The sequence below is a fragment of the Grampus griseus genome (genome assembly GCF_964374135.1).
Source record: "Grampus griseus genome assembly, chromosome: 11".
NCBI classification, from domain to species: domain Eukaryota; kingdom Metazoa; phylum Chordata; class Mammalia; order Artiodactyla; family Delphinidae; genus Grampus; species Grampus griseus.
The window spans coordinates 81560052-81586746 of record NC_139005.1 but is presented as its reverse complement, the minus strand read 5'-3'; the positions used below and the strand labels follow the sequence as shown (position 1 = coordinate 81586746).

Here is a 26695-nt window from a genome sequence, read left to right as displayed (position 1 = left end):
ACATATGGTTAGGTCTGTAAATATAAAAGTTCTGCTATTCTTGTATCCTCACCTTTTAGCTTAGTACCTTGCAGGGGATAGGGGCTCAATAAATACTTACTAGGTTGAATTGCATTTCTTTCTTTTTCAAAAAAATATTTATTTATTTATTTATTGTCTGCATTGGGACTTAGTGTGGCACGTAGGATCTTTCGTTGTGGTACACAGGCTTCTCTCTAGTTGGGGTGCACAGGCTTCTCTCTAGTTGTGGCACGCACGCTCCAGAGCGCATGGGCTCTGTAGTTGTGGCACTCAGGCTCTCTAGTTGTGGCATGAGGGCTTATAGTTGCCCTGCGACATGTGGGAACCTAGTTCCTGGACCAGGGATCGAACCGGTGTCCCCTGCATTGCAAGGCAGATTCTTAACCACTGGACCACCAGGGAAATCCCTGAATTGCATTTCTTAAAATCCTTGTTGTATTAACCTTGGTAACAGAGAGACAGTTATCACTGCTTGGACTGCAGGTATGGTAAATGAAATGTTTCTTATATTTGCTTAATACTTCTTTCTCTGTCTCTCTTTCAATTTCATCTTTTTCTTTTCCCAGAGTCAAACAGACGTATTACTGGAGGGGCTATGCAACTGTCTTTTACACAGCTAACTATAGATTATTATCCTTATCACAAAGCAGGTTTGTATAACAGTTTATTTAAAAGATGTAAATCTTGCTTTTAAATTATATAGCCAATTTATTTTGTTTTGTTGTTATTTTATTATTTTGTTTTAATTTTTTAAGGAGAAAAGAGATCAAGGCATTTATTATTTCCCTCCCCACCCTGGCAGTATCTTACCAAGAAAATGTAATTGCCATGGAAAATATTCATGAATCTTATATTGAGGTTTATGTAGATTATTAGTAAATATAATTGTTAGAAATTGAAAATATTGTAAACTGATTTAAAACTTTAAAAAATTAGAAGATAGAAGACATATATTTGTGCTATTTTGTTACTTATGACAAAAGCAAGTTATTAATGTTTTGAATTTTTTAATTATATATATTCAAAAATCAAAAAAGAAAATAAAGCAAAAGGATAATAGTGATTTTAGTTAAATTGTAGGATTACAGGAACCTTTTTTTTTTTTTTTTTTTTTGGTTTGTTTTTGCGGTACGCGGGCCTCTCACTGTTGTGGCCTCTCCCGTTGCGCAGCACAGGCTCCGGATGCCCAGGCTCAGCAGCCATGGCTCACCGGCCCAGCCGCTTCACGGCATGTGGGATCTTCCCGGACCGGGGCACGAACCCGTGTCCCCTGCATCGGCAGGCGGACTCTCAACCACTGCGCCACCAGGGAAGCCCCAGGAACCTTTTTTTAAAAACTTTTTTGTATTTTCTAAATTTCATCAATAGATAAGAGTTAATAGGTTCTTTAATAATCACATATTGATAGGCACTTTCACCCCAAATAATAAAAACAAAAATATGTATGTTTATGGCCAAATTAAGTAATTTGACCTTATGCCCATCTCTGCATTTTGGTGATATGTGGCTTTTTATTTTTTAATTCATACAAATAAGAAAAAAACAAATAACTATAATGAGTTTTCTAGAACTTTTAAAATATGATAAAATTTTTCTCTTCACAAATTTCAATTTCTCAGTGTTTGTCATTTCTGTGTCAGTACCTGGTAGAATTTAAAGGTTGTACTATTTGTTTAGAGTTTTGTTTGAAGGGCTTTGTCTTACAGTTTGACCTCCTGATTCATAAGTGACTTACATATACTGAAAATAATTTTTACCATAGAAATCATTCCTATTTAGAAGGTAAAACTTTTAGTCATAAAGTAGGTTTTATTTTCTTAACCCTTTTATGTAGATACTACTTTTCTTAATTGCTACAGATAAACCTAATAATCCTGATTTAAAATTTTTCCTCCAAAAATCCTATATGTGATATATATATACACATATACATACATATATATATGTGTGTGTGTGTGTGTGTGTATGTATATATATATATATATATATGTATATATATATATGGCTGCATTTACTCACTTTGCAACAAATCTCTGATGAAGAGACTTTTTCCTGTATGGTATTTACTGGGATTCTATTCAATGGAGGCATGCCAGGGGTTGAGCATTCAGTGAAGGTTGACCAGCATTGCTGCTTCTTATTGAAACTTTGAGTGATGTTCTACCTAAGATGGGTTCTAGACAGAAACCCTCCCAGGTTATTTGCTTCTGACACTCTTTCCCTCCATTCTAAATGTTTTACTCATATTTTCTAGGAAGATTAATGTCTGTAGTAGGTGAAAGCTTCAAATTTATTAGCAGGTTAAAGAGTCCCTTGAGAAAATGAATATTTATCATTAGAAACTCTGCTATAATTGAATAAATGAAAAGTGTACATTTTTCAGTGAAATACTTGTTATTCATTTTACAGGAGATAGTTGTAATCATTGGATGTATTTTAGTGATGCAACGAAAATAAAAAATGGTTGGGCCAACGAGTTGTTACATGAATTTGAGTGCAACGTTGAAATGCTTAAACAGGCTGTAAAGGATCATGATGTAGGTTCACCTCCTAAATCCCCAACACATGCCTCTCCCCAGCACACACAAACAGGTATTTTACCTCTAACAACATTATGTCATTCCCCTGATATTAATTGGGTGTGTGTATGTGTGTGAGTGTGTGTGTATGTTCACCATATGGTATTTTCTGTAAATAAATATGGTGTTTAATTAATGTCTAAAAAGCCTGTACCTCATTCGGATCATAGGCTTATAGATCAAAGCACTTTATAAATTAATATGACTAATAAAAGTAATACCCATGTAGAATATTTCAAACTCTTAAATGACAGGTAGATTTCTCTTTTTAACAAGAATTCCACCCAAAAGTTATTGTATGAGAGTTTCTTCAATGTGATATGATTCCCATTTAAAGAATAATTATCACAAAATAAAAGAGTAATCATCATAATAACTTATGTTCTTATATCAGTTTATATATAAAGTATTTCCACATATGTTACCTTGTTTGAGAAATTAGGGTTCATCTATATTTCTAGTAGCTGTCTTAGTAATAAAAGAGTGACTGGTAAAAATAATTTTACTATAAATTAAAAGGAATTTTTGTTTCCCACAGAGAAAGACTCAACTCTGAAAGGGACTTCCAAAACGCCTACAGTGTTACCTCAACAATCCAAAGTTAAGTTAATGTCTAGTTCTGTTGTGGTTAGACTTGCAGATTTCAATATATACCAGGTATGTTTTATTTCTTAAATCTTCTGATAAACACCTTTAGTATCTCCTGCAAACAACTCTTATAAACCAGTGCCACCATTTTATTTAAAAACATCTTGACCAGTATTGTGAAATGACTAAATTAGAATAGAAAATACAGTTCATTAATTTTCACTTATATGGTTACCCAGAATTAGGCAAACTGTGAGGTTAAGGGCACAGTTTGCCAGACTGCCAAGTCTGCACAAGACTTCTGACACCACTGTAGTTTCTGGGGTTTCCCTAAACTACCCTCAGATTCGAGAATTTACTAGAAAAACTCAAAGAACTCGCTGTAATCAGTTATACTCAGAGGCACATTTATTACAAGGCAGGATTACGAATTAAAACCAGCCATAGGAAGAGAGCACAGAGTGGAGTTTCAAAGGGCTCCAAATTCAGAATTTCCTTGTCCCTAGGACACATTAGCCTCCAAGAATGAACATGTAACAATATGTATGAAATATTGCCCATGTAGTTGAACTCAGTCTCTACAGGTGGTCTTAAACACTACTAAGACTATCAAGTGTGGTCAGTCCCATTCTGAGTCATCTTGTGAGCATAAACTATCAGTTGTGGTCTCAGGAGTCTACCATGAATAGGAAATTCCAAGACTTTAGAATTACCTCCCAGGACTTTCCCAGGGGTCCAGTGGTTAAGACTCTGCCTTCCATTTCAGGGAGCGTGGGTTTGATCCCTGGTCGGGGAACTAAGATCCCACTTGCCATGCAATGCGGCCAAAAAAAAATTTAAGAAGAAAACATGAAAAAAAAAATAGAATTACCTCCCAAGAGTAGGGACAAAGGCCAGACCTCTCTTTGTAGGCCAGATTCCTTATTTCACAAAGGTCTTAGTGGAATAAACTAGAACACGATATTTGCTTAATTAACTACTAAGTATTGACTACACTGTGAACATAATTTTATAGCTAAGAACTCTGTCCTATTTATACTAACATTCTTATTCAGGCTATAATCGGTACAACATGGTCTAACATCACAATCCTTGAGACCAACACGGTAAAAATATGACCCTTTTTTTTTTTTTAAATAAAGGATTTCAAGTATGTATTATCATTTGTGAATTGTGTGTATATTTTGATAAGTCTGTGTCTTTGAGACTTAGTTTTATCTGGAAAGGTTTCATTTTACTCAGTAGTTTTCAACTGGGACCAGTTGTGCCCTCCAGAGGACATTTGGCAATGTCTGAGGACAATTTTTGTTGTCACAGCTGGAGGGGGTTGCTGCTGATGTCTAGTGGGTAGAGATCAGTGTTGCTGCTGAACATTCTACAGTGCACTGGACAGCCCCCATAACAAAGTTATCTGGCCCCAAATATCAATAGTGCCAATTCTGAGATACCCTGATTTAAGAGTTACTTTCTTATTGTGCAATTGCTTCTTTCTTTATGTTCTCTATATAATGCATTATATTTGAATAAATTCATATGGAAATGGGGAAGGGGAATCACCCATAATCCCATATGATTGAGAATGAAATACAATAAAGAAATCCGACATACACGAATACATCAGAACAAAACAAACAAAAGTAACTGGAAGAAAATAAGATAGTATGTTCATCCCAATTTGAATAACTTTTTAACTATTAAAAGAAAAAGGAAAAAAGCTATTGTCCACTGCATAAAATAACTTGACACTCTGGAGTTGAAAAGAATTTGTTTCCATGCATGCAGAGAAAAGCTTCTTATTAGACAATGTAAGGAACTGACTTAAATTTATGAAGACTGTACAAATAATCAAAGGTTTGATTAACAATTTATACAAGGGGAAACAAGTAAAACATTGAAGAGTCATTCCACTTCACATGAGAAGTATACATGTTTGTTGAATGAATGAAAAAAAATAACATTGAGATATATCCCTGGGTCTGCTAAACAAGCATAAATAAGTGAAACTGATAAAATGCTATTGGTTGAACTTTGGAGAAATTCGTATACAAGTTTTTGATGTGATTATAAATTAGCTGTTTTGGGCAGAGAGTGAAAAATGTGTAACATGAATCTTAAAACTAATAGTCTTTTTGGAAAAATAATTTAAGAGCTTAAACTATTTGACAGGAGCATTTATAGTGTACTGTTAATTTTAAATTAATTTTTATTGTGGTAAAATATACATGACATAACATTTATCATTTTAACCATTTTTAAGTGTACAGTTCATTGGCATTAAGTATATTCACATTGTTGTACAACCATCACCACTGTCTGTCTCTGTAATTTTTCTGTTATTCTAAACTAACATTCTGTATATAATTATTTTTCATAATAATGAATTATGGTAAAGAACTATTATAAAGTACATAGTTGGGAAGCAGTCTAGTCTTGAGGACTTGTATCTGTGTCCTGACTCTGCCACTTATTTGTATTGTCTTACAGAAATATTCTGTCTGTTATTGTAAGGCTCAAAGTAGTAAGTTTGCAAAGAAAATTGTAGAGTTGACTTTGTAATAAGAATCCAAAGAGGTTATAGTTTTATGAATAAGTTAATTGGTATTATTTTAAAATAATTTAATATGAAATTAAATATATGATAAAGATTACATTGGCAATTAACTAATTAATTATTGGAAGTAGTTTTAAGAGTTTGAAGTACTGTCCATGTTGCATAAATTCTTTGGAAAGGGCTTTGTTTAGTGTTACTTCAATAAAATTAATTATTTTTTCAGGTCTCTACAGCAGAACAATGTCGTTCTTCCCCCAAAAGTATGATTTCTTGCAATAAAAAATCCCTGTATCTTCCACAAGAAATGTCAGCTGTCTATATAGAATTCACAGAATATTACTATCCAGATGGAAAGGATTTTCCAAGTAAGAGAGTTTCCTTTTTTGGTATTGTTTGTCCATTACTTGGGAAGTTGATTTTTTCTTGCTAAGTTTTCAAGTATTATAAATGTGAAAAAAGAAAAAAGTCCATTGTTCTTTGCCCTTGTAATCATTGTGTTTAGTATATAACTCTAGTATAGCATTTTTACTTACTTATTATTTGTTCATATGTTCTTTTCCCTTACTAGCTTGTAGCATCCTTGTTATCAGGAACCATGTAGTATTCATGCTTCATTTTATCCCTGAGGTTTGACTCATTTTTGTTCTTAGTCGTTGTTGTTAAATGAAAGAATGAATGAAAGTTAGGTTATTGTAGAATAAGGTCATTTTTTTTTTTAGTAAAACTTCATTTATATTTCAGCTACATAAAACTCTATTTCATTAAAAAATGAATAGTGAAGTCAGCCTTTTAGTTATAGAGAATTTGGGAGGCTAGGTTTTGATACCCAAATGTATACCTTGGACAACTTTTGGCACTGTCTTTTGTTAGAAACATTGAATTACATGAATTTTTATTTGTAAGCTACTTTATGATTATACATTTGTATTCTTTGTTATTGTCTCAGTTCATCTAATTCTTCAAACTAAAATTTACCTTTGTTTATGTGGTACCTTTTTCATTATTTTGGTTGAAAATTATAGTTGAGAAAAAGTGTTTAAATGAAATAGGTTATATTATTTGAGGAAAAAAAATTTTTTTAAGTAGAACTCCAGATTCTTTGACCTACTTAGCTCATTTGTTTAATATTCACTTAATATAGGTTTTTAGTTTCAAAGGGAATTTCTGATGCTCATGCCTTTGTTGTTAAATTAAAAAAAAGATATCCTTTGGAGAAAGAAATTACTTTGGAGAAAGAGATGTCAAACTATTTTATCATTTTAATCCTCATTTGTAATGACCTTTTAGTATCTAATCTCCTCACCATCTTCATGCTTTTCAGTATTCTTTTGTGTATTTCAAATTTGTTTTCTCTTCTACCTCCTTGACTGGAACAGTGAGAAAATTAAAATAGGTTAAGGCATTTGCTCAGCACCTTTATGAAGAATAAAATGGCACAGCTGAAACTCAAGTATAGGTCTTCTAAATCAAAATTCTTCTTACCCTTTCCCCCCAACTATATTTCACTGCCTCCCCAGGTTATTCACAACTATTTACCTGTAATTGGATAATCCCATTGTTTCCAACACCCACCCCCCAAATTATTTTCCTTAAATAATGTCTCATTCATTGAACTAGTAACTTTTCTTCAGACTAAAGCCTATAGTTTCCAGGATTTCAGACTTCTAATCTAGGTTTATTTCTATCAGTTTTGTTAACATGCACCAAGGGAATTATAATCCCATTCTATAATCTATATGATTTTTTCTGATAAAAATATAAAACTCCTTCCCAGCAATGTAAATCTTAGCCACCTAGGAGTGAAATCGGTTGCTTACGTTTAACTGTTTTCAACTTTTTATTATGGAAAATTTCAAACAGATATAAAAGTAAAGAACATAGTATACTGAATCCCTGTGTATAGGGATCCATTTTCAGTCCTCACATTTCGTGTTTCTGTTAAGCGATCCAACTTTAAAAATATATAACCTTTTTTTATAATTGTAAATGTAACATACATTCATTATATTAAAAAAAAAAGAGAAAATGCCAAAAATTTAAAAAATGCCTGTGAGCCTACAACTTAGAGACAACTTCTACTAACATAAGTGTATCAGTTTGCTAAGGCTGCCATAATAAAATACCACAGACTAGGTGGTTTAAACAACAAATTTATTTCCTCACAGTTTTGGAGGCTAGAAGTTCTAGGTCAGAGTGTTGACAGGGTTGTTTCCTCAGAGACCTCTTTCGTTGGCTTGTAGATGGCTGTCTTCTCACATGGTCTTTCCTCTGTGTGTATCCATTTTTTAAGCTCTTCTTATGGCACCTGTCATATTGGACTAGAGCCCACCCATATGAACTCATTTTTACCATAATTGCCTCTTTAAAAGCCCTATCTCCAAATACAGCTCATTCTGAGGTATTAGGGGTTAGAACTTCAGCATATCAATTTTGAGGGGATGCATTTCAGACCATAACAATAAGTATAGTGTTGTTAGTCCTGTTTTTAATGTATGCGTTTCTTTAACATGTTTGATTTACATCCTGTCCTTTTCCCTTAATGATCCTAGTTTCTACAAGTTCATTTTAAATATCTTTAATAGCTATGTAATAATCTATTTCATAAGTAGACCCCTGTAAGAAACTGCAGGTAGATCTCTCTACTGCTTAGTGTAGCAGGTTTCTTCCTCCATCCCAGGATATGCAGTCAGGGTTCTTCTATCCTGGACTACATTTGCTCTCTAGTTCTCTCTGTGGCTGCCATCATCACTCAATCTATATTTGAGATTCCCTCCACTTTCTTCCCTTGACATGATCGCTTCAGCAACCCACTTCCTTACTATCCTCAGAGATAAGCACCTCCACATCCCAATAAGATGTTTCTGTTTATATATATAAATATATACATTTAAATTTATTTATTTATTTTTGGCTGCATTGGGTCTTCATTGCTGTGCGTGGGCTTTCTTTAGTTGCGGCGAGCAGGGGTTACTCTTCGTTGCAGTGTGAGGGCTTCTTATCGCGTTGGCTTCTCTTGTCGCAGAGCACGGGATCTAGGTGCGTGGGCTTCAGTAGTTGCGGCACACGGGCTCAGTAGTTGTGGCTCGCAGACTCTAGACCACAGGCTCAGTAGTTGTGGTGCACGGGCTTAGTTGCTCCATGGCACATGGGATCTTCCCAGACCAGGTATTGAACCTGGGTCCCCTGCATTGGCAGTCAGATTCTTAACCAGTGCGCCACCAGGGAAGTCCCAAGAAGGGAAAGTTTTTGAAGGTTGCTTCTTGCTGACTGTAACAATAGGAAAAGAAATCAAAACAATACCTCTTATTTATACAGTTAGTTTTAGATTAAACTGTATACATTTTTTTTTTTTCGGTATGTGGGCCTCTCACTGTTGTGGCCTCTCCCATTGCGGAGCACAGGCTCCGGACACGCAGGCTCAGCAGCCATGGCTCACAGGCCCAGCCGCTCCATGACATGTGGGATCTTCCCGGACCGGGGCACGGACCCATGTCCCCTGCATCGGCAGGCGGACTCTCAACCACTGCGCCACCATAGAAGCCCTGCATACTTTTTCTTTAACATCTTTATTGGAGTACAATTGCCTTACAATGGTGTGTTACTTTCTACTGCATAACAAAGTGAATCAGCTATACATATACATATATCCCTATATCTCCTCCCTCTTGCGTCTCCCTCCCACCCTTTCTATCGCACCCCTCTAGGTGGTCACAGAGCACTGAGCTGATCTCCCTGTGCTATGCGGCTGCTTCCCACTAGCCGTCTGTTTTACATTTGGTAGTGTATATATATCCATGCCACTCTCTCACTTCATCCCAGCTTACCCTTCCCCCTCCCCGTGTCCTCAAGTCCATTCTCTACATCTGCATCTTTATTCCTGTTCTGCCCCTAGGTTCTTCAGAATCTTTTTTTTCTTTAGATTCCATATATATGTGTAAGCATATGGTATTTCTTTTTCTCTTTCTGACTTATTTCACTCTGTATGACAGACTCTAGGTCCATCCACCTCACTACAGATAACTCAATTTCATTTCTTTTTATGGCTGAGTAATATTCCATTGTATATATGTGCCACATCTTCTTTATCCATTCATCTGTCGATGGTCACTTAGGCTGCTTCCATGTCCTGGCTATTGTAAATAGTGCTGTGATGAACATTGTGATACATGACCCTTTTTGAATTATGGTTTTCTCAGGGTATATGCCCAGTAGTGGGATTGCTGGGTCATATTGTAGTTCTAGTTTTAGTTTTTTAAGGAATCTCCATACTGTTCTCCAAAGCGGCTGTATCAATTTACATTCCCACGAGCAGTGCCAGAGGGTTCCCTTTTCTCCACACCCTCTCCAGCATTTATTATTTGTAGATTTTTTGATGATGGCCATTCTGACTGGTGTGAGGTGATACCTCATTGTAGTTTTGATTTGCATTTCTCGAATGATTAGTGATGGTGAACATCCTTTCATGTGTTTGTTTGCAATCTGTATATCTTCTTTGGAGAAATGTCTGTTTAGGCCTTCTGCGCATTTTTGAATTGGGCTGTTTGTTTTTTTGATATTGAGCTGCATGAGCTGCTTGTAAATTTTGGAGATTAATCCTTTGTTGCTTCATTTACAATTTTCTCTCCCATTCTGAGGGTTGTCTTTTTGTCTTGTTTATGTTTTCCTTTGCTCTACAAAACCTTTTAAGTTTCATTAGTTCCCATTTGTTTATTTTTGTTTTTATTTCCATTCCTCTGGGAGGTGCGTCAAAAAGGATCTTGCTGTGATTTATGTCATAGGGTGTTCTGCCTATGTTTTCCTCTAAGAGTTTTATAGAGTCTGGCCTTACATTTAGCTCTTTAATCCATTTTGAGTTTATTTTTGTGTATGGTGTTAGGGAGTGTTCTAATTTCATTCTTTTACATGTAGCTGTCCAGTTGTCCCAGCACCACTTAGTGAAGAGGTTGTCTTTTTCCATTGTATACTCTTGCCTCCTTTATCAAAAATAAGGTGACTATAGGTGTGTGGGTTTATCTCTGGGCTTCCTATCCTGTTCCATTGATCTGTATTTCTGTTTTTGTGCCAGTACCATACTGTCTTGATTATTGTAGCTTTGTAGTATAGTCTGAAGTCAGGGAGCCTGATTCCTCCAGCTCCATTTTTCTTTCTCAAGATTGCTTTGGCTATTCGGGGTCTTTTGTGTTTCCATATAAACTGTGACATGTTTTGTTCTAGTTCTGTGAAAAATGCCCTTGGTAGTTTGATAGGGATTGCATTGAATCTGTAGATTGCTTTGGGTAGTAGAGTCATTTTCACAGTGTTGATTCTTCCAATCCTAGAACATGGTATATATCTCCATCTGTTTGTGTCATCTTTAATTTCTTTCATCAGTGTCTTATAATTTTCTGCATACAGGTCTTTTGTTGCCTTAGGTAGTTTTATTCCTAGGTATTTTATTCTTTTTGTTGCAGTGGTAAATGGGAGTGTTTCCTTAATTTCTCTTTCAGATTTTTCATCATTAGTGTGTAGGAATGCAAGAGATTTCTGTGCATTAATTTTGTATCCTGCTACTTTACCAAATTCATTGATTAGCTCTAGTAGTTTTCTGGTAGCATCTTTAGGATTCTCTATGTACAGTATCATGTCATCTGCAAACAGTGATAGCTTTACTTCTTCTTTCTGATTTGGATTCCTTTTGTTTCTTTTTCTTCTCTGATTGCTGTGGCTAAAACTTCCAAAACTATATTGAATAAGAGTGGTGAGAGTGGGCAACCTTGTCTTGTTCCTGATATTAGTGGAAATGGTTTCAGTTTTTCACCATTGAGAACGATGTTGGCTGTGGGTTTGTCATATATGGCCTTTATTATGTTGAGGAAAGTTCCCTCTATGCCTACTTTCTGGAGAGTTTTTATCATAAATTGGTGTTGAATTTTGTTGACAGCTTTTTTCTACCTCTATTGAGATGACCATATGGTTTTTCTCCTTCAGTTTGTTAATACGGTGTATCACATTGATTGATTTGCATATATTGAAGAATTCTTGCATTACTGGGATAAACCCCACTTGATCCTGGTGTGTGATCCTTTTAATGTGCCATTGGATTCTGTTTGCTAGTATTTTGTTGAGGATTTTTGCATCTATGTTCATCAGTGATGTTGGCCTGTAGTTTTCTTTCTTTGTGACGTCTTTGTCTGGTTTTGGTATCAGGGTGATGGTGGCCTTGTAGAATGAGTTTGGGAGTATTCCTCCCTCTGCTATACTTTGGAAGAGTTCGAGAAGGATAGGTGTTAGCTCTTCTCTAAATGTTTGATAGAATTCGCCTGTGAAGCCATCTAGTCCTGGTCTTTTGTTTCTTGGAAGATTTTTAATCACAGTTTCAATTTCAGTGCTTGTGATTGGTCTGTTTATATTTTCTATTTCTTCCTGGTTCAGTCTCAGAAGTTTGTGCTTTTCTAAGAATTTGTCCATTTCTTCCAGGTTGTCCATTTTATTGGTGTATAGTTGCTTGTAGTAATCTCTCCTGATCCTTTGTATTTCTGCAGTGTCAGTTGTTACTTCTCCTTTTTCATTTCTAATTCTTTTGATTTGAGTCTTCTTCCTTTTTTTCTTGATGAGTCTGGCTAATGGTTTATCAATTTTATTTATCTTCTCGAAGAACCAGCTTTTAGTTTTATTTTTGTTTGCTATTGTTTCCTTCATTTCTTTTTCATTTATTTCTGATCTGATCTTTATCATTTCTTTCCTTCTGCTAACTTTGGGGTTTTTTTATTCTTCTTTCTCTAATTGCTTTAGGTGTAAGGTTAGGTTGTTTATTTGAGATGTTTCTTGTTTCTTAAGGTAGGATTGTATTGCTATAAACTTCCCTCTTAGAACTGCTTTTGCTGTATCTCATAGGTTTTGGGTTGTCGTGTTTTCATTGTCATTTGTTTCAAGGTATTTTTTGATTTTGTCTTTGATGTCTTCAGTGATCTCTTGGCTATTTAGTAGCGTGTTGTTTAACCTCCATGTGTTTGTATTTTTGCAGATTTTTTCTGTAATTTATATCTAGTCTCATAGCGTTGTGATCAGGAAAGATACTTGATACGATTTCAATTTTCTTAAATTTACGAAGGCTTGATTTGTGACCCAAGATACGATCTCTCCTGGAGAATGTTCCATGAGTGCTTGAGAAGAAAGTGAATTTTGTTGGTTTTGGATGGAATGTCCTATAAATATCAATTAAGTCCATCTTGTTTAATGTATCATTTAAAGCTTGTGTTTCCTTATTTATTTTCATTTTGGATGATCTGTCCATTGGCGAAAGTGGGTTGTTACAGTCCCCTACTATGATTGTGTTACTGTTGATTTCCCCTTTTATGGCTGTTAGCATTTGCCTTATGTTTTGAGGTGCTCCTATGTTGGGTGCATAAATATTTATAATTGTTATATCTTCTTCTTGGATTGATCCCTTGATCATTATGTAGTGTCCTTCTTTGTCTCTTGTAATCTTTATTTTAAAGTCTGTTTTGTCTGATATGAGAATTCCTACTCCAGCTTTCTTTTGATTTCCATTTGCATGGAATATCTTTTTCCATCCCCTCACTTTCAGTCAGTATGTGTCCCTAAGTCTGAAGTGGGTCTCTTGTAGACAGCATATATACGGGTCTTGTTTTTGTATCCAATCAGCCAGTCTATGTCTTTTGTCTGGAGCATTTAATTTATTTACATTTAAGGTAGTTATCTATATGTACCTGTTACCATTTTCTTAATTGATTTGCATTTAAACTGCATATTTTTCCATTAGTGAAGCAATGAAAGATGTTTTCTGTCTCTCCAAATGTGTTTGCTATCATCTACATGTAGTATCACTTTAATTTTGTAAATAACATTGCAAAATCTTTTAATCTTAATTTAAGAAGAATAAAACTTGGTTAAAATGTATTTTCTTTTCTCAGGGAAGATTTAAAACTATCAGTTTATTAAAACTCTTTAAAAATTTTTTTTCTCCACAGTTCCATCTCCCAACCTTTATAGCCAGCTGAATGCACTACAGTTTACTGTGGATGAAAGAAGTATTCTATGGTTAAATCAGTTTCTGTTGGATTTGAAACAGAGTCTTAATCAGTTTATGGCTGTGTACAAGTTGAATGACAATTCAAAATCTGATGAGCATGTTGATATTCGAGTTGATGGCTTAATGCTAAAGGTACCATATAAACAAGTGGCTGTGAGAACAAAACCATTTTTACAGAAGAAAAGTTATTTCCAGGATTTAAGATGGGTGCTCAAATATAAGTCAACTTCATTGCAATATTAATTTTGATTTTGAAATTTGAATTTTAATATCAGTTTTCAATTATGGAAGCTTTAAGAGACTGCTTCCCCACCCTTCTCCACCCCTTTCTCTACTTTTCTTCCTTTTCTTCCCCCTGCTCATCCATTTAGAGGTAAGCAGTAGAAATAAATTTAAATGTCTTTTTTTTTCTACTTCTTACTGGAGCTCATCCATTTGGAGGTAAGCAGTAGAAATAAATTTAAATATCTTTTTTTTCTACTTCTTGCTGGATCTGTTAAAATTTTTTTAAGAAGGGTAAATAATACAGTGACACTTTTAAGTTATATCTGGGTTTTATTTGTTACATTTATTCTGTTATTAATATCCAAAGATAAAAGAAAGTTGTGTAATGCCAAAGATAAAGTTGTGTTTTATTATAGCCAAGTAGTTGATAATCAGAATTCCATGGATATTTAAACTTTAAAGGAAGGAAGCTAAAAAAAAAAAAAAACAGTATAGTGTAGTAAATAGAGCAAGATTTGGGCATGGATGAATATTTCATTTTCTAGCTCTGTTGCTGGTAGCCTAAATTTACATACCCTTAATTTCTTCTCTGTAAAATGAGATTAATAATACTCAACGGTTGCATTGCAGAAATGTTTTAAAGATCGTTTCAAAGACCTTAAAATATTCAATATAAAGACACATTTTATAACATTTATAATTATAATTTAAAACAATTACATAATGATCTTTACATTTTGTGAATATGGGCAGTTTGAGTTTTAAAACCAGTCAGTTTGAACTCTTTGTTGTGAATATTTTGAGGACTGGGCTTAATTATCTGTAGAAAATAATTTTACTAAATCGTTTGACCTATACTCCTAAGTTTATTTTATTAATAGTTTTATCCCAGAAAAGTGATTCTAATGACAGTTGTCCAGTCATTCCATTTACTTATCTAGTCATCCTCCAAATTGCTTGGATTTAAAATATCATATCAAAAAATTATCTCTTCCAAACTTTGTGCTTTCTTATTTACTCAGGGTGTATATATACTCAGGGCATAGTAAGCATTTAATTCAGTTTTGTTCCTTTTATTTTGTGATATATTGTCTACAAATATGTATATGTGTGTTATGTACTTTATTCATTATTTATTGGGCTTTTTCCTTTGGTTGTTTTCTTAGTTGTTAATCATTTAAGCCTTTTTCATTTGGTTTAATAAGCTTTGGGAGGGAGAGTATTTTATGTCAAGATAGAAAATTAGTGTTTTGGGGCAAAATGTCAAAAAGAATTCCTGAACCAAGTCATGCTCTTAATTATTTTATCTTCAAGATATATGGATTTGTAAGTCAGACTAGATTAATGTTTTTTCTCTTCTAGTTGGTCATTCCTTCTGAAATGAAATCTGAATGTCATCAAGATCAACCACATGCAATTTCTATTCAGAGTTCAGAAATGATTGCTACAAATACAAGATACTGTTCAAACTGTCGACATTCTGATTTAGAAGCTTTGTTTCAAGACTTCAAAGATTGTGATTTTTTCAGTAAAACATATACCAGTTTCCCCAAATCTGGTGACAGTTTTAATCTTCTGCATCCAATCTTCCAGAGACATGCTCATGAACAAGATACCAAACTGCATGAAGTTTATAAAGGAAATGTTACTCCTAAGTTGAATAAATACACTCTTAAAACTTCTGCTGCCACGGATGTTTGGGCTGTGTACTTTTCTCAATTTTGGATAGATTATGAAGGGATGAAAAGTGGAAAAGGACGACCAATAAATTTTGTAGATTCTTTCCCTCTTTCCATCTGGATTTGTCAACCAAAAAGGTATGCATTGTCACAAAAATTGCTGCAGACTTGTAATCAAATATCTCTAAATACCTCACAAAGTGAGTCTAGTGATCTGACTGGCCGATGGAAGCGGAAAAAGCTCTTGAAGGAGTATTATAGTACAGAGTCTGATCCCTTGACAAATGGTAGTCAGAAACCTTCAGATACATTTTTAAGATTTTCCTCTTCATCATCAGATGCAGATATTCATGTCCTGGTTCACATTCATAAACATGTCAGTATGCAGATCAATCACTACCAGTACCTGCTCCTGCTTTTCCTCCATGAGTCACTTATTTTGCTTTCAGAGAATTTAAGGAAAGATGTAGAAGCTGTGACTGGCAATCCAGCTAGTCAGACATCCATTTGCATTGGAATTTTACTTAAAAGTGCGGAAGTGGCTCTTTTGCTTCATCCAGTAGATAAAGCAAATAGTCTTAAGTCTCCTGTTTCTGAAAGTGTGAGTCCAGTGGTTCCTGATTATTTGCCTACAGAAAGTGGAGAATTTTTGTCTTCAAAAAGAAAACAAGTTAATAGTGGTATAAAACAAATTAGAAGTGTAACTGTTAATCATATGTCAGACAACAGATCTATGAGTATTGACCTTAGCCATGTCCCTTTGAAGGATTCTTTGCTTTTTAAATCAGCTAGTGATACAAATCTGCAGAAAGGTATTTCTTTTGTGGATTATTTATCAGATAAAAATTTAGGGAAAATAAGCGAAGATGAAAGTAGTGGAATTGTTTGCAAAAGTGGCTCAGGAGAAATTGGATCAGAAACAAGTGGCAAAAAGGATTCGTCTTATACAGATTCAAATAGTGTCTTAAACTACAGAGAAGACTCAAGTATCCTGTCAGTTGATAATGGTGGTAATCAGAACATGCTTTCAAATAGTTTAACTAGTAAAGGAAATGAAACCATAGAGTCAATCTTTAAAGCTGAAGATTTGCTTCCAGAAACAGTTTCACTCTCTGAGAACATGGAAATCAGTAAAGAAGAAGCACCCACAGTCAGAAAACTTACATCACAGTCATCTTTAAGGTAACAACTGACTGTTAGAATTTGGGGTGGGGGGTTTGTTTTATTTGTGTGTGTGTGTGTGTGTGTGTGTGCGTGCACACACGCATGTGCATGTACTTATGAGTATATTTTGGCTTTGGACAGAAAACCATGATAAATGTGGCATTGTTAGAGTTAACACATGGAAGAGTAGGGTTTTCAAAATATGAAAATACTTCAAGCTTATATAATTTTAAAAATTGTGTATACTATATAAATATATATTTATTTTGTTTGAAGTATTCTTTAGAAAGAATTCTTTTCCTTTTATGTGATGATTTTCTGATAATTTTGTTTGTTAACAGTAGAAAGCCTAAGGAACGTTGCCCACCCAACATGGCTCCACTCTCTGTTTCTTACAAGAACATGAGAAGAAGCCCCTCACAAACCTCACTGGACACCATTTCACTTGACAGCATGATATTGGAAGAACAGTTGTTAGAAAGTGATGGAAGTGATAGTCATATATTTTTGGAAAAAGGTAAAGCAATACAGTTTAAGAATTCATATTATATATACACAAATCTTAGAAGTGGTATTTAAGTTTTTTAATTTATATTCAATAATCAATCACAGCCCAAAAAGACTTATTTATTTATACACACATACATGCACAATACAAAGAGCATTGTACCTAACTTTCTAATGGTTGTTTCATTGCTTCTTTTGACCAGATACTCCTTCCTTTTTATGGACGACATCCAGCAATTATTTATATACAGTCATTTAGATTGTAAAGCAGACAACATTAATTCTACTAGCCTCTATCACAGGGACTCCTATATCTGGAATTTTGATTAGGTAGGCTTAATTTGCATGATGAATTCTCAACTATGTGGTCCTATGACTGGAATTTTTCCAGACTGGATCTGTTGATTCCCATAACCAGAATTCTCTTTCATACATGATAGTGTATGATGGAACTACATGGTTCCCCTATTTTATTCAGAAGCAACTAATGCCCTAGTACAGACCACTAGGAATGACTTAGTATTAGATGTATCCCCATCACTAAGGCATTGGGGACTTTGTGAACAGGAATAAAACCATGGACCATAGCCAGAGAATAGTTGCCACAGACCCTAAAGCATAAGAGACCAGAGGCAAATGTGAATTACTTTGTATATGAAGAGTAATAAACCTATTGATGTAGTTGAAAACAGCTTAGGTAAGGAAAGGCTCATAGCTTTAGAAACTGAAGCTTAGAGAAATGAATATACAGTCAGGAAGTAATAGAGGCAGATTTGGAACTCAGCTAGTCTGACTCAGGAACCTCAGTTTTTAACCAACCAGTATGCTATGCTAGTACCCCAGACTTGGGAAATGATTACTATATGTAAACTAAAAGCCTTAACCCAACACTTTTATAGGCAATTCATAGCAAACCCCTTTCCAGCATACTTTACCAGTTAAATGTAGACAAGTTACTGGTATGGGTCAAAAAATCTATTCTAGATTCACAGATAGCTCTATTGCCTAGTTCCCTTGCCCCCTTATGGCTTAAAATTCTACTTTAATAGAGGATTTCTGTTTTGTGATCAAATGATGCTTCAAAAACAGTTCCTCTAGAAAATATCTCTACTTACTCGTAAAAAGCATCAGTGATTTTCTTCTTATTTCTGAAAATTAAATAATTAATAAAAGTGACTACCACTCAATGTGGAGAACTTGGAAAATATAAACAACTACAGTTTGGAAAATAAAATAACCCAAAAGTCCCACAATCTAGAGCTATCGATTATAATTTATCTTATAAATGTATATATATATATATATATATGTATGTATTCACATATATGTATATTTGGTATTACATCACATATATGGTTTTTCAACCTGCTTTTTATCACTTGTCTATATTAACTTGTCATAAGAATGTACCCTCACCTTTTAATTGTTTCCCTGATACTGGATGTTTAGATTGTTTATAGTTTTTTCACAGCTATAAAATGCTATAATTATATCATTGTTCATAAATTTTTGTCTTCATTTCTAATAACTGTCTTAGAATAGATTCCAGCAGTAGGCTGATTTTAGGATCTTGAAAAATACAAGGGCATTCATTTTATGTGTAACACTTAGACGGTATGTGACTGTACATTCGTTATTCTCCTGAACTGTAATAATTTTCTGTCAAAGGAATTGATTTTCATTGGGAAAAGACTTGTTTTTTCTGAGTTCTCTTTTGTTTTGTTTTAATTTTACAAGAAATATATGAATACTTTCTCTTTAAAAAAAAATCAGATGTCATGGGGATATCTAGAATATCACTTTAATACCACCCTTACTCTGCCCTGATACCATTCCCCATTCCGGAAGTAACTACCATTGACTTTTGGTATATATTGACATAATTCCAGACCTTTTTCTGTGTGTTTTTATATACATTCATGTTTATACATATGCACACTAATGCACACATACATATACACATACACATACACATACATAGGTATATTGTGAGTACATATTTTTGAATATACATGCATATTTATAAACGAACAAATGTGTAGCTGGAGTACCACTCCACCACAGGCTTCTAACTAGTCTCCCCAGTTCTCTTCTTGTCAATTTCTTGTTCATACTTCATTCCACAGGCAGAATATTCTTTTAAAAATGTATATACTATCATGTCAATTTCCATTTTAGTCCTGATAACTTCTAACAACTATAAGGCTATTAAGTTTAAAAAACTTAACATTACTGACAGTTGCTCCATGTGATATGGCCCCAGCTTACCTTTTCTGCTGTTTTCCCACGTGCTTACTACACTTTAATTATACTATAGTATATTTCAGTCTTTCTGTCAATCTCTTCACTATGACAAACTTCTTTAGCCTTTGTACCTGTGCCTAGAGTGTTCTTTTTTCTTTCTGTTTACTTTAGCTTAAATATTATTTTATCTGTGAAATCTTAACCTCTGGCAATGTTAGGAATTCCCTGTGAAATGGGAGTTTATTATCTCCTCATACCACAATTGTATTTATGCATTTTCCCTGGCCCTAAAAATCATTTTATTCATCCATTCAATAAATAATTTATTGAGCACCTACTGTTTTGTCAGGCACTGGGTTAGAACCTAATTATATAGTAGTAAATATAATAATAAAAAATTATTACAAAGAAAGACAAATACTATATGATGTCACTCATATGTGAGATATATTTTTTAAAATCCCAAATGAAAACAGAACAAAACCAGGCTTATAGATACAGAAAACAGATTGGTGGTTACCAGAGGGTAAGGGAGTAGGAGAATGGTCAGAATGGATGAAGGGGATCAATTGTATGGTTATGGATGGTAAACTAGACTTTTGGTGGTGATCACTTTGTAGTGTATACAGATATCAAATTATAATGTACATCTGAAAAGAAAGAAATTTTTAACCAGCTACTTGGAATCTGCATTCAGCAGAGTGTTCTTTCAGTGAATGGAAGTGATACTCATTTTATAATTCATGCACTGAAGTGTTATGAAGACATAACAAAGATGTTTCTAACAACAACAACAGCAACAAAGTAAAGCTTTGTAAAATACTATCGCTTAAGCAAAAGGATTTAGTGAAAGAGTAACTTGATTGCTTGTATCCTTCAGTGAATTAATCCTTGAAATCATTTTCAGAATTATTAGCCTTTTTTTAAATATAAAGTCAGAATCCATGCAAGATTGAAGTGAAAAAAAATTGAGGCTTTGTTTTGTGTCTTTGGTTCTTCTGATTTTTCTAGATTCATTTTCAATAGTTATTTTTATAGTATTTTTTTAAAGTATTGATGTGTTATGGACACAAAATTTTTTTTAAATTGCCTTTTACCACAGACAGTTTGAGAAATATTGAAATATAGCATGTTGAGAAATTAAGGCAGGTCGATAAGGATGGAGAACAATCACATTGACAATAGTAGCATTAACTTCATGTAGATGAAGGGGAATGAAAAGGGAAATGAAGTGGTCAGACTGGGACCACTGAATGTTGGGTAGAATAGAGGAGGCAAAGCTGGCTGACCAGGAACCTGCTAGTAATGCCAGCACCACACCTGCAATGGGAAGAACACAGATTGTGGTCGGCTGTGGTAGATTTCTTTTCATACTGTCTAAGTTTAGGGTTTAGTGTCTCTAACGTTTTATTGTGGAAAGTTATTTCTTATTATTTGCTAACTAACCACAGTTTAATTTTTCTTTGCTTATTGTCTTTTAAACATGGTTGTGCTTGAGAAAGTGTTGAAGAAATAATCTGTTTCGGTTAGATAAATGTAACATTGTTGGACCATGTGTAAACTGATTTTAATTTAATTTAATTATTTCTGTATTATTTCAGGTATTAAAAAGAACTCAACTACAAATTACCAGAGCCCAGCAGATCGGGCAAATGCCAGTGAAAACCTACAGAATTATGGTGAAACCTCTCCAGATGCCATCAGTACAAATTCAGAGGGTGCTCAAGAAAATCATGACGACCTGGTAATCTTTTGAGACATTCTATGAAGAGAAATGCCACCAACTTTATCTCATATCCAATATGTACACATTTAAAGACACTAATATGTAAAATGAATTGACTTAGATTGTGGGTGATTTACTTTGCTCTTTCTACTCTTGAAATTTTTCCTTTGCTCTTACTGAATCATTTTTTTCTGAATTTCACTTTTCTAATTTTTTTTTTTTTGTATTGAGGAGGGAAGGTTCTATGTTTCTTTTTTCAGTTCTTTATGTTTTGATCTTAGTTCAATTTAAATACACTTTGAGAAAGTTTGATAGTAAAGATGGTGGTCAGTCCTTATGAGGGGCTGTCTACAAAAGAAATGTTACTGGTTTATTTTAAGCCATCTTCGCCCAGTGAAATATTCTTATGGATGACTTAGAAAATAAGTTCAGCATTGAGTGAAAATAATTTCACTCAGAAATGTCATATAATTAATCTTTGTGACCTAAAAATATTCTCTTGACTAAGTAGGAAGAAAGGAAGTGGAAGTTTATCACTGTAGTGCAATAACTGCTTTCTGTTGATCACAAATATATTTTTGGTTTATTAAGTCACAGTTGTATTTTTAGAGGTTATAGTAGTTTCCTTTGTTATTTCCTAAATTTTGTTTTAAATTATTTGGTATACTAATATTATTTATGCAATCCTTCTTAGATGTCAGTTGTGGTGTTTAAAATTATTGGTGTTAATGGAGAAATTGACATCCGAGGGGAAGATATGGAAATCTGTCTTCAAGTAGACCAAGTGACACCAGATCAGTTAGGCAATATCAGTCTACGGCATTACCTTTGTAATCGTCCAGTAGGTAAGACTTTAACGTGATTTAAACTTTTTTTAATTTAATTTTTAAAAATTAATTAATTAATTAATTTTTGGCTGAGTTGAGTCTTTGTTGCTGCGTGGGGGCTTTCTCTAAATGTGGCGAGAGGGGGCTGCTCTTTGTTGCGGTGCGCGGGCTTCTCGTTGCGGTGGCTTCTTGTTGTGGAGCACGGGCTCTAGGTATGCGGGCTTCAGTCGTTGTGGCTTGTAGGCTCAGTAGTGGAGCACGGACTTAGTTGCTCCGCGACATGTGGGATCTTCCTGGACCAGGGCTTGAACCTGTGTCCCCTGCATTGGCAGGTAGATTCCTAACCACTGTGCCACCAAGAAAGCCTAAACTTGTTTTGTTTTTACCCATATGATTTATCAGCAATTCTGTCTTTGATATAAATGCATTCACAGAAAATGACATTTATTTATAATAATGCAAGAGATTTGTTCTTTTAGATTACCATATTTCAATAAAGTACTTTAAGTTATTAGAAACATAACCTGTTGAAGAGGTACTTCCTCATTTATCTTTGTTTCTGCTGTTAAGTTCCATCTTTTACTTTTTCAGTTGTCCCATTCTTTGAGATGATAGGTCTGAGAAAACTAAAATCTTTTCTATATTAAAAGAGTGATAGGGGCTTCCCTGGCGGCGACGTGGTTGGAATTCCGCCTGCCGACGCAGGGGACACGGGTTCGTGCCCCGGTCTGGGAAGATCCCACATGCCGTGGAGTGGCTGGGCCCGTGAGCCATGGCCGCTGAGCCTGCGCGTCCGGAGCCTGTGCTCCGCAACAGGAGAGGCCACAACAGTGAGAGGCCCGCATACCGCAAAAAAAAAAAAAAAAAAAGAGTGATAAAGTAATCCTAAAAGGTCAAAGTTAGTTCCACACTAGAATGAGTGTCAATTTTTGTATTCTATTATCTTGCTTATAAGCAAACATTTTCTGAGTCTGGCATGTTACTTGATATTTGGTAAAATCACGTATCCTGTTCTTGTGGTTTTTCATTCTAAGATCAACACATTCACTTAGACATAGAGGGATATAAGCAACAAAATATACAGTGTATGACGAGGAATACCACATTAAACCAGCCCTTTCTCAAACTTTACGTGGAATTATCACTCACGGTTTTCAGTTATTTAAAGAAATGAATTTATTAAAATAGTTATACTAAGAAATTTAAATGACAATGTTCTATTAAAAAATCACTGAGCTGGAATATTTTTCTTTGCTATATACACAGAATGCTATATCTGATATATAACATGTTGAAATACATATAGTCCTGCATGATATCAAATAAGTATGCTATCACCTCACATCCTGGGAATTGCAAGTAATTTGTCTATAAACTAGCATCATAGAAAAAAATTGGCTCCTGGCTTTTTTCTGTGTGTAGGCCTTGCAGTTTACAATGTATCTCCTAAAAAAAAAATTCAAGAATTTCATATTAGCAAGTGTAAATCCCAATAGCATACAAAATGGAGGAAGATAAGTATATAGTTGGAAAGGTTTTGTAGTCAATGAAAAATCAACAAAAAAAGATTGAACATAAAATTTCCAAAGCTAGACCCTATTCTATACCCAACACAAACACTTTTTTGCACAGTTTTTTACTCCTTCTTATAGCCCACTTATTACCATGGCCCACTTATTACTTTGTTTCATGTTGTTCCTGACTGCAGAAATCATTTTGAAATGCCTTATATGTATGGGGTATACAGTCAGTGCTGTCTAATACCTTATTTTTTCACAGCTGTCTTGGTTGTTTAAAAATAAACAAAATAACAAGAAAGAAAGGAAAGGAAAGGGAAAGGGAATAAAGGGAAAAGGAGAAAAAAATAGCTTGAACATTTAAAACATTAGTAAGCCATATGAACAAAGATTGTATTTGATCTACAGTTTATATACACTGTCACTCTGACATGAACAGTTAAAATTGCAAAGTTGGGGCTTCCCTGGTGGCGCAGTGGTGGAGAGTCCGCCTGCCGATGCAGGGGACGCGGGTTTGTGCCCCGGTCTGGGAGGATCCCACATGCCGCGGAGCGGCTGGGCCCGTGAGCCATGGCCGCTGGGCCTGCGCGTCCGGAGCCTGTGTTCCGCAACGGGAGAGGCCACAGCAGTAGAGGCCCGCGTACCACAAAAAAAAGAAAAAAAATTGCAAAGTTGTTTTTGCTTTTGTTTGTTTTTCTGTAATGGGTGGACTTTGGATTCCTTTAATAGGAAGACCTTAATGTAAGTTTCATGGCATAAAAGATAATAAGCAGGAGTGATTTTTGACTAACGAGAATTTTGTTTTGTTTTACCTCTGTTCTAAACACTCTTTTTCATTTGAAATTATTTATGGCTCTCAGCTCCCTGGAGTGAGTAGTGTGTATGTGTGTGTGTGTGTATGCTTGTGTGTAGATAGACTTATATAGATATACAGATAGATAAAAGGCAAAATAAAATCACATTTACCAAGTTGTTTGTTTTCAGTTGCTCTTAGTATTAAGTAGACAAGTTAGTTAACTCTTATTTTTCTTGGTACAGGAAAAAACACTAACCATGATGAGTTTGTGACCATTTCTTTTACCTTCTATTTAAAAAAATTAGAATATCGAGTTCTTAATTGTTAAAAGAATTCTTTGGGTGTCTTTTTTTTTTTTTTTGGCATCTAAGTCCCACGTGGACCACCAGGGAATTCCCTAGGAGTATTTTTAATCTTTTCTAGTATCTATACCATTTATTTATTTTGAATTGTTAATAAATAGTGCTAACATTAATTAAATATCAATTTTTACCTGAAATAAAAGTTTTAAAAACAACTCTCCACTTTATGTTGCATGTAGAGATCTATCCGTGCTGCATAAATATAAGTAGCTTTAATTTCTTGCACCTTTCTCCCCTTCATAAATATATATACATTTCACTTCTGTAAGACTAGAGTATTCACACGCATACTGAGGAAAATTAAACATCTTTCTATCATGAATTTGATAAATGAAGTCTTCTTATGAGGGCCCATGGGACAGATAACTTGGACCCTCAATAACTGAAGCAGCTTCACCTTTCCAGAACAGTTTGTTTTTAACTCACGGATTCTATGAATTGTGTGTGAAACTGATCGTATTTTTCTTTTTGCTGCTAGGAAGTTATTTTTGGTCTACCTTTGGCACAGAAATTTAAATAATGTATTTTAAGTTAATAATCTTACTACTTGTCTTTACTTTTCCATTCCCTACTTATTTTTTTTCTTTATTTTTTACATCTTTATTGGAGTATAATTGCTTTACAATGGTGTGTTAGTTTCTGCCTTATAACAAAGTGAATTAGTTATACATATACATATGTTCCCATATCTCTTCCCTCTTCCTCTCCCTCCCTCCCACCTTCCCTATCCCACCCCTCTAGGTACTCACAAAGCACCGAGCTGATCTCCCTGTACTATGTGGCTGCTTCCCTCTAGCTATCTATTTTACGTTTGGTAGTGTATATATGTCCATGCCACTCTCTCACTTTGTCACAGCTTACCCTTCCCCCTCCCCGTGTCTTCAATTCTCCACTACGTCTGTGCCTTTATTCCTGTCTTACCCCTAGGTTCTTCATGACATTTATTTTTTCTTAAATTCCATATATATGTGTTAGCATACGGTATTTGTCTTTCTCTTTCTGACTTACTTCACTCTGTATGACAGACTCTAGGTCCATCCACCTCATTACAAATAACTCAATTTCATTTCTTTTTATGGCTCAGTAATATTCTATTGTATATATGTGCCACATCTTCTTTATCCATTCATCTGATGATGGACACATAGGTTGTTTCCATCTCCTGGCTATTGTTCATAGAGCTACAATGAACATTTTGGTACATGACTCTTTTTGAATTATGGTTTTCTCAGGGTATATGCCCAGTAGTGGGATTGCTGGGTCATATGGTACTTCTATTTGTAGTTTTTTAAGGAACCTCCATACTGTTCTCCATAGTGGCTGTACCAATTCACATTGCCACCAGCAGTGCAAGAGTGTTCCCTTTTCTCCACACCCTCTCCAGCATTTATTGTTTCTAGATTTTTTGATGATGGCCATTCTTACTGGTGTAAGATCATATCTCATTGTAGTTTTGATTTGCATTTCTGTAATGATTAATGATGTTGAGCATTCTTTCATGTGTTTGTTGGCAGTCTGTATATCTTCTTTGGAGAAATGTCTATTTAGGTCTTCTGCCCATTTTTGGATTCGGTTGTTTGTTTTTTTGTTATTGAGCTGCATGAGCTGCTTCTTGTAAATTTTGGAGATTAATTCTTTGTCAATTGCTTCATTTGCAAATATTTTCTCCATTCTGAGGATTGTATTTTGGTCTTGTTTATGGTTTCCCTTGCTGTACAAAAGCTTTGCAGTTTCATTAGGTCCCATTTGTTTATTTTTCTTTTTATTTCCATTTCTCTATGAGGTGGGTCAAAAAGGATCTTGCTGTGATTTATGTCATAGAGTGTTCTGCCTATGTTTTCCTCCAGAAGTTTGATAGTTTCTGGCCTTACATTTAG

The 26695-nt window shown here is 34.6% G+C and overlaps 1 protein-coding gene across 1 annotated transcript in view; it reads left to right on the top strand.

The window, feature by feature from the left end:
- Positions 1-26695, top strand: part of BLTP3B (bridge-like lipid transfer protein family member 3B) — a 105183-nt gene that overhangs the window by 55920 nt on the left and 22568 nt on the right. The window contains 9 exon segments of the mRNA XM_082666396.1: positions 588-671; positions 2431-2613; positions 3139-3257; positions 5963-6104; positions 13710-13903; positions 15359-16857; positions 17181-17356; positions 21192-21334; positions 22011-22161. Of these exon segments, the coding sequence (XP_082522522.1) occupies positions 588-671; positions 2431-2613; positions 3139-3257; positions 5963-6104; positions 13710-13903; positions 15359-16857; positions 17181-17356; positions 21192-21334; positions 22011-22161 (2691 nt within the window).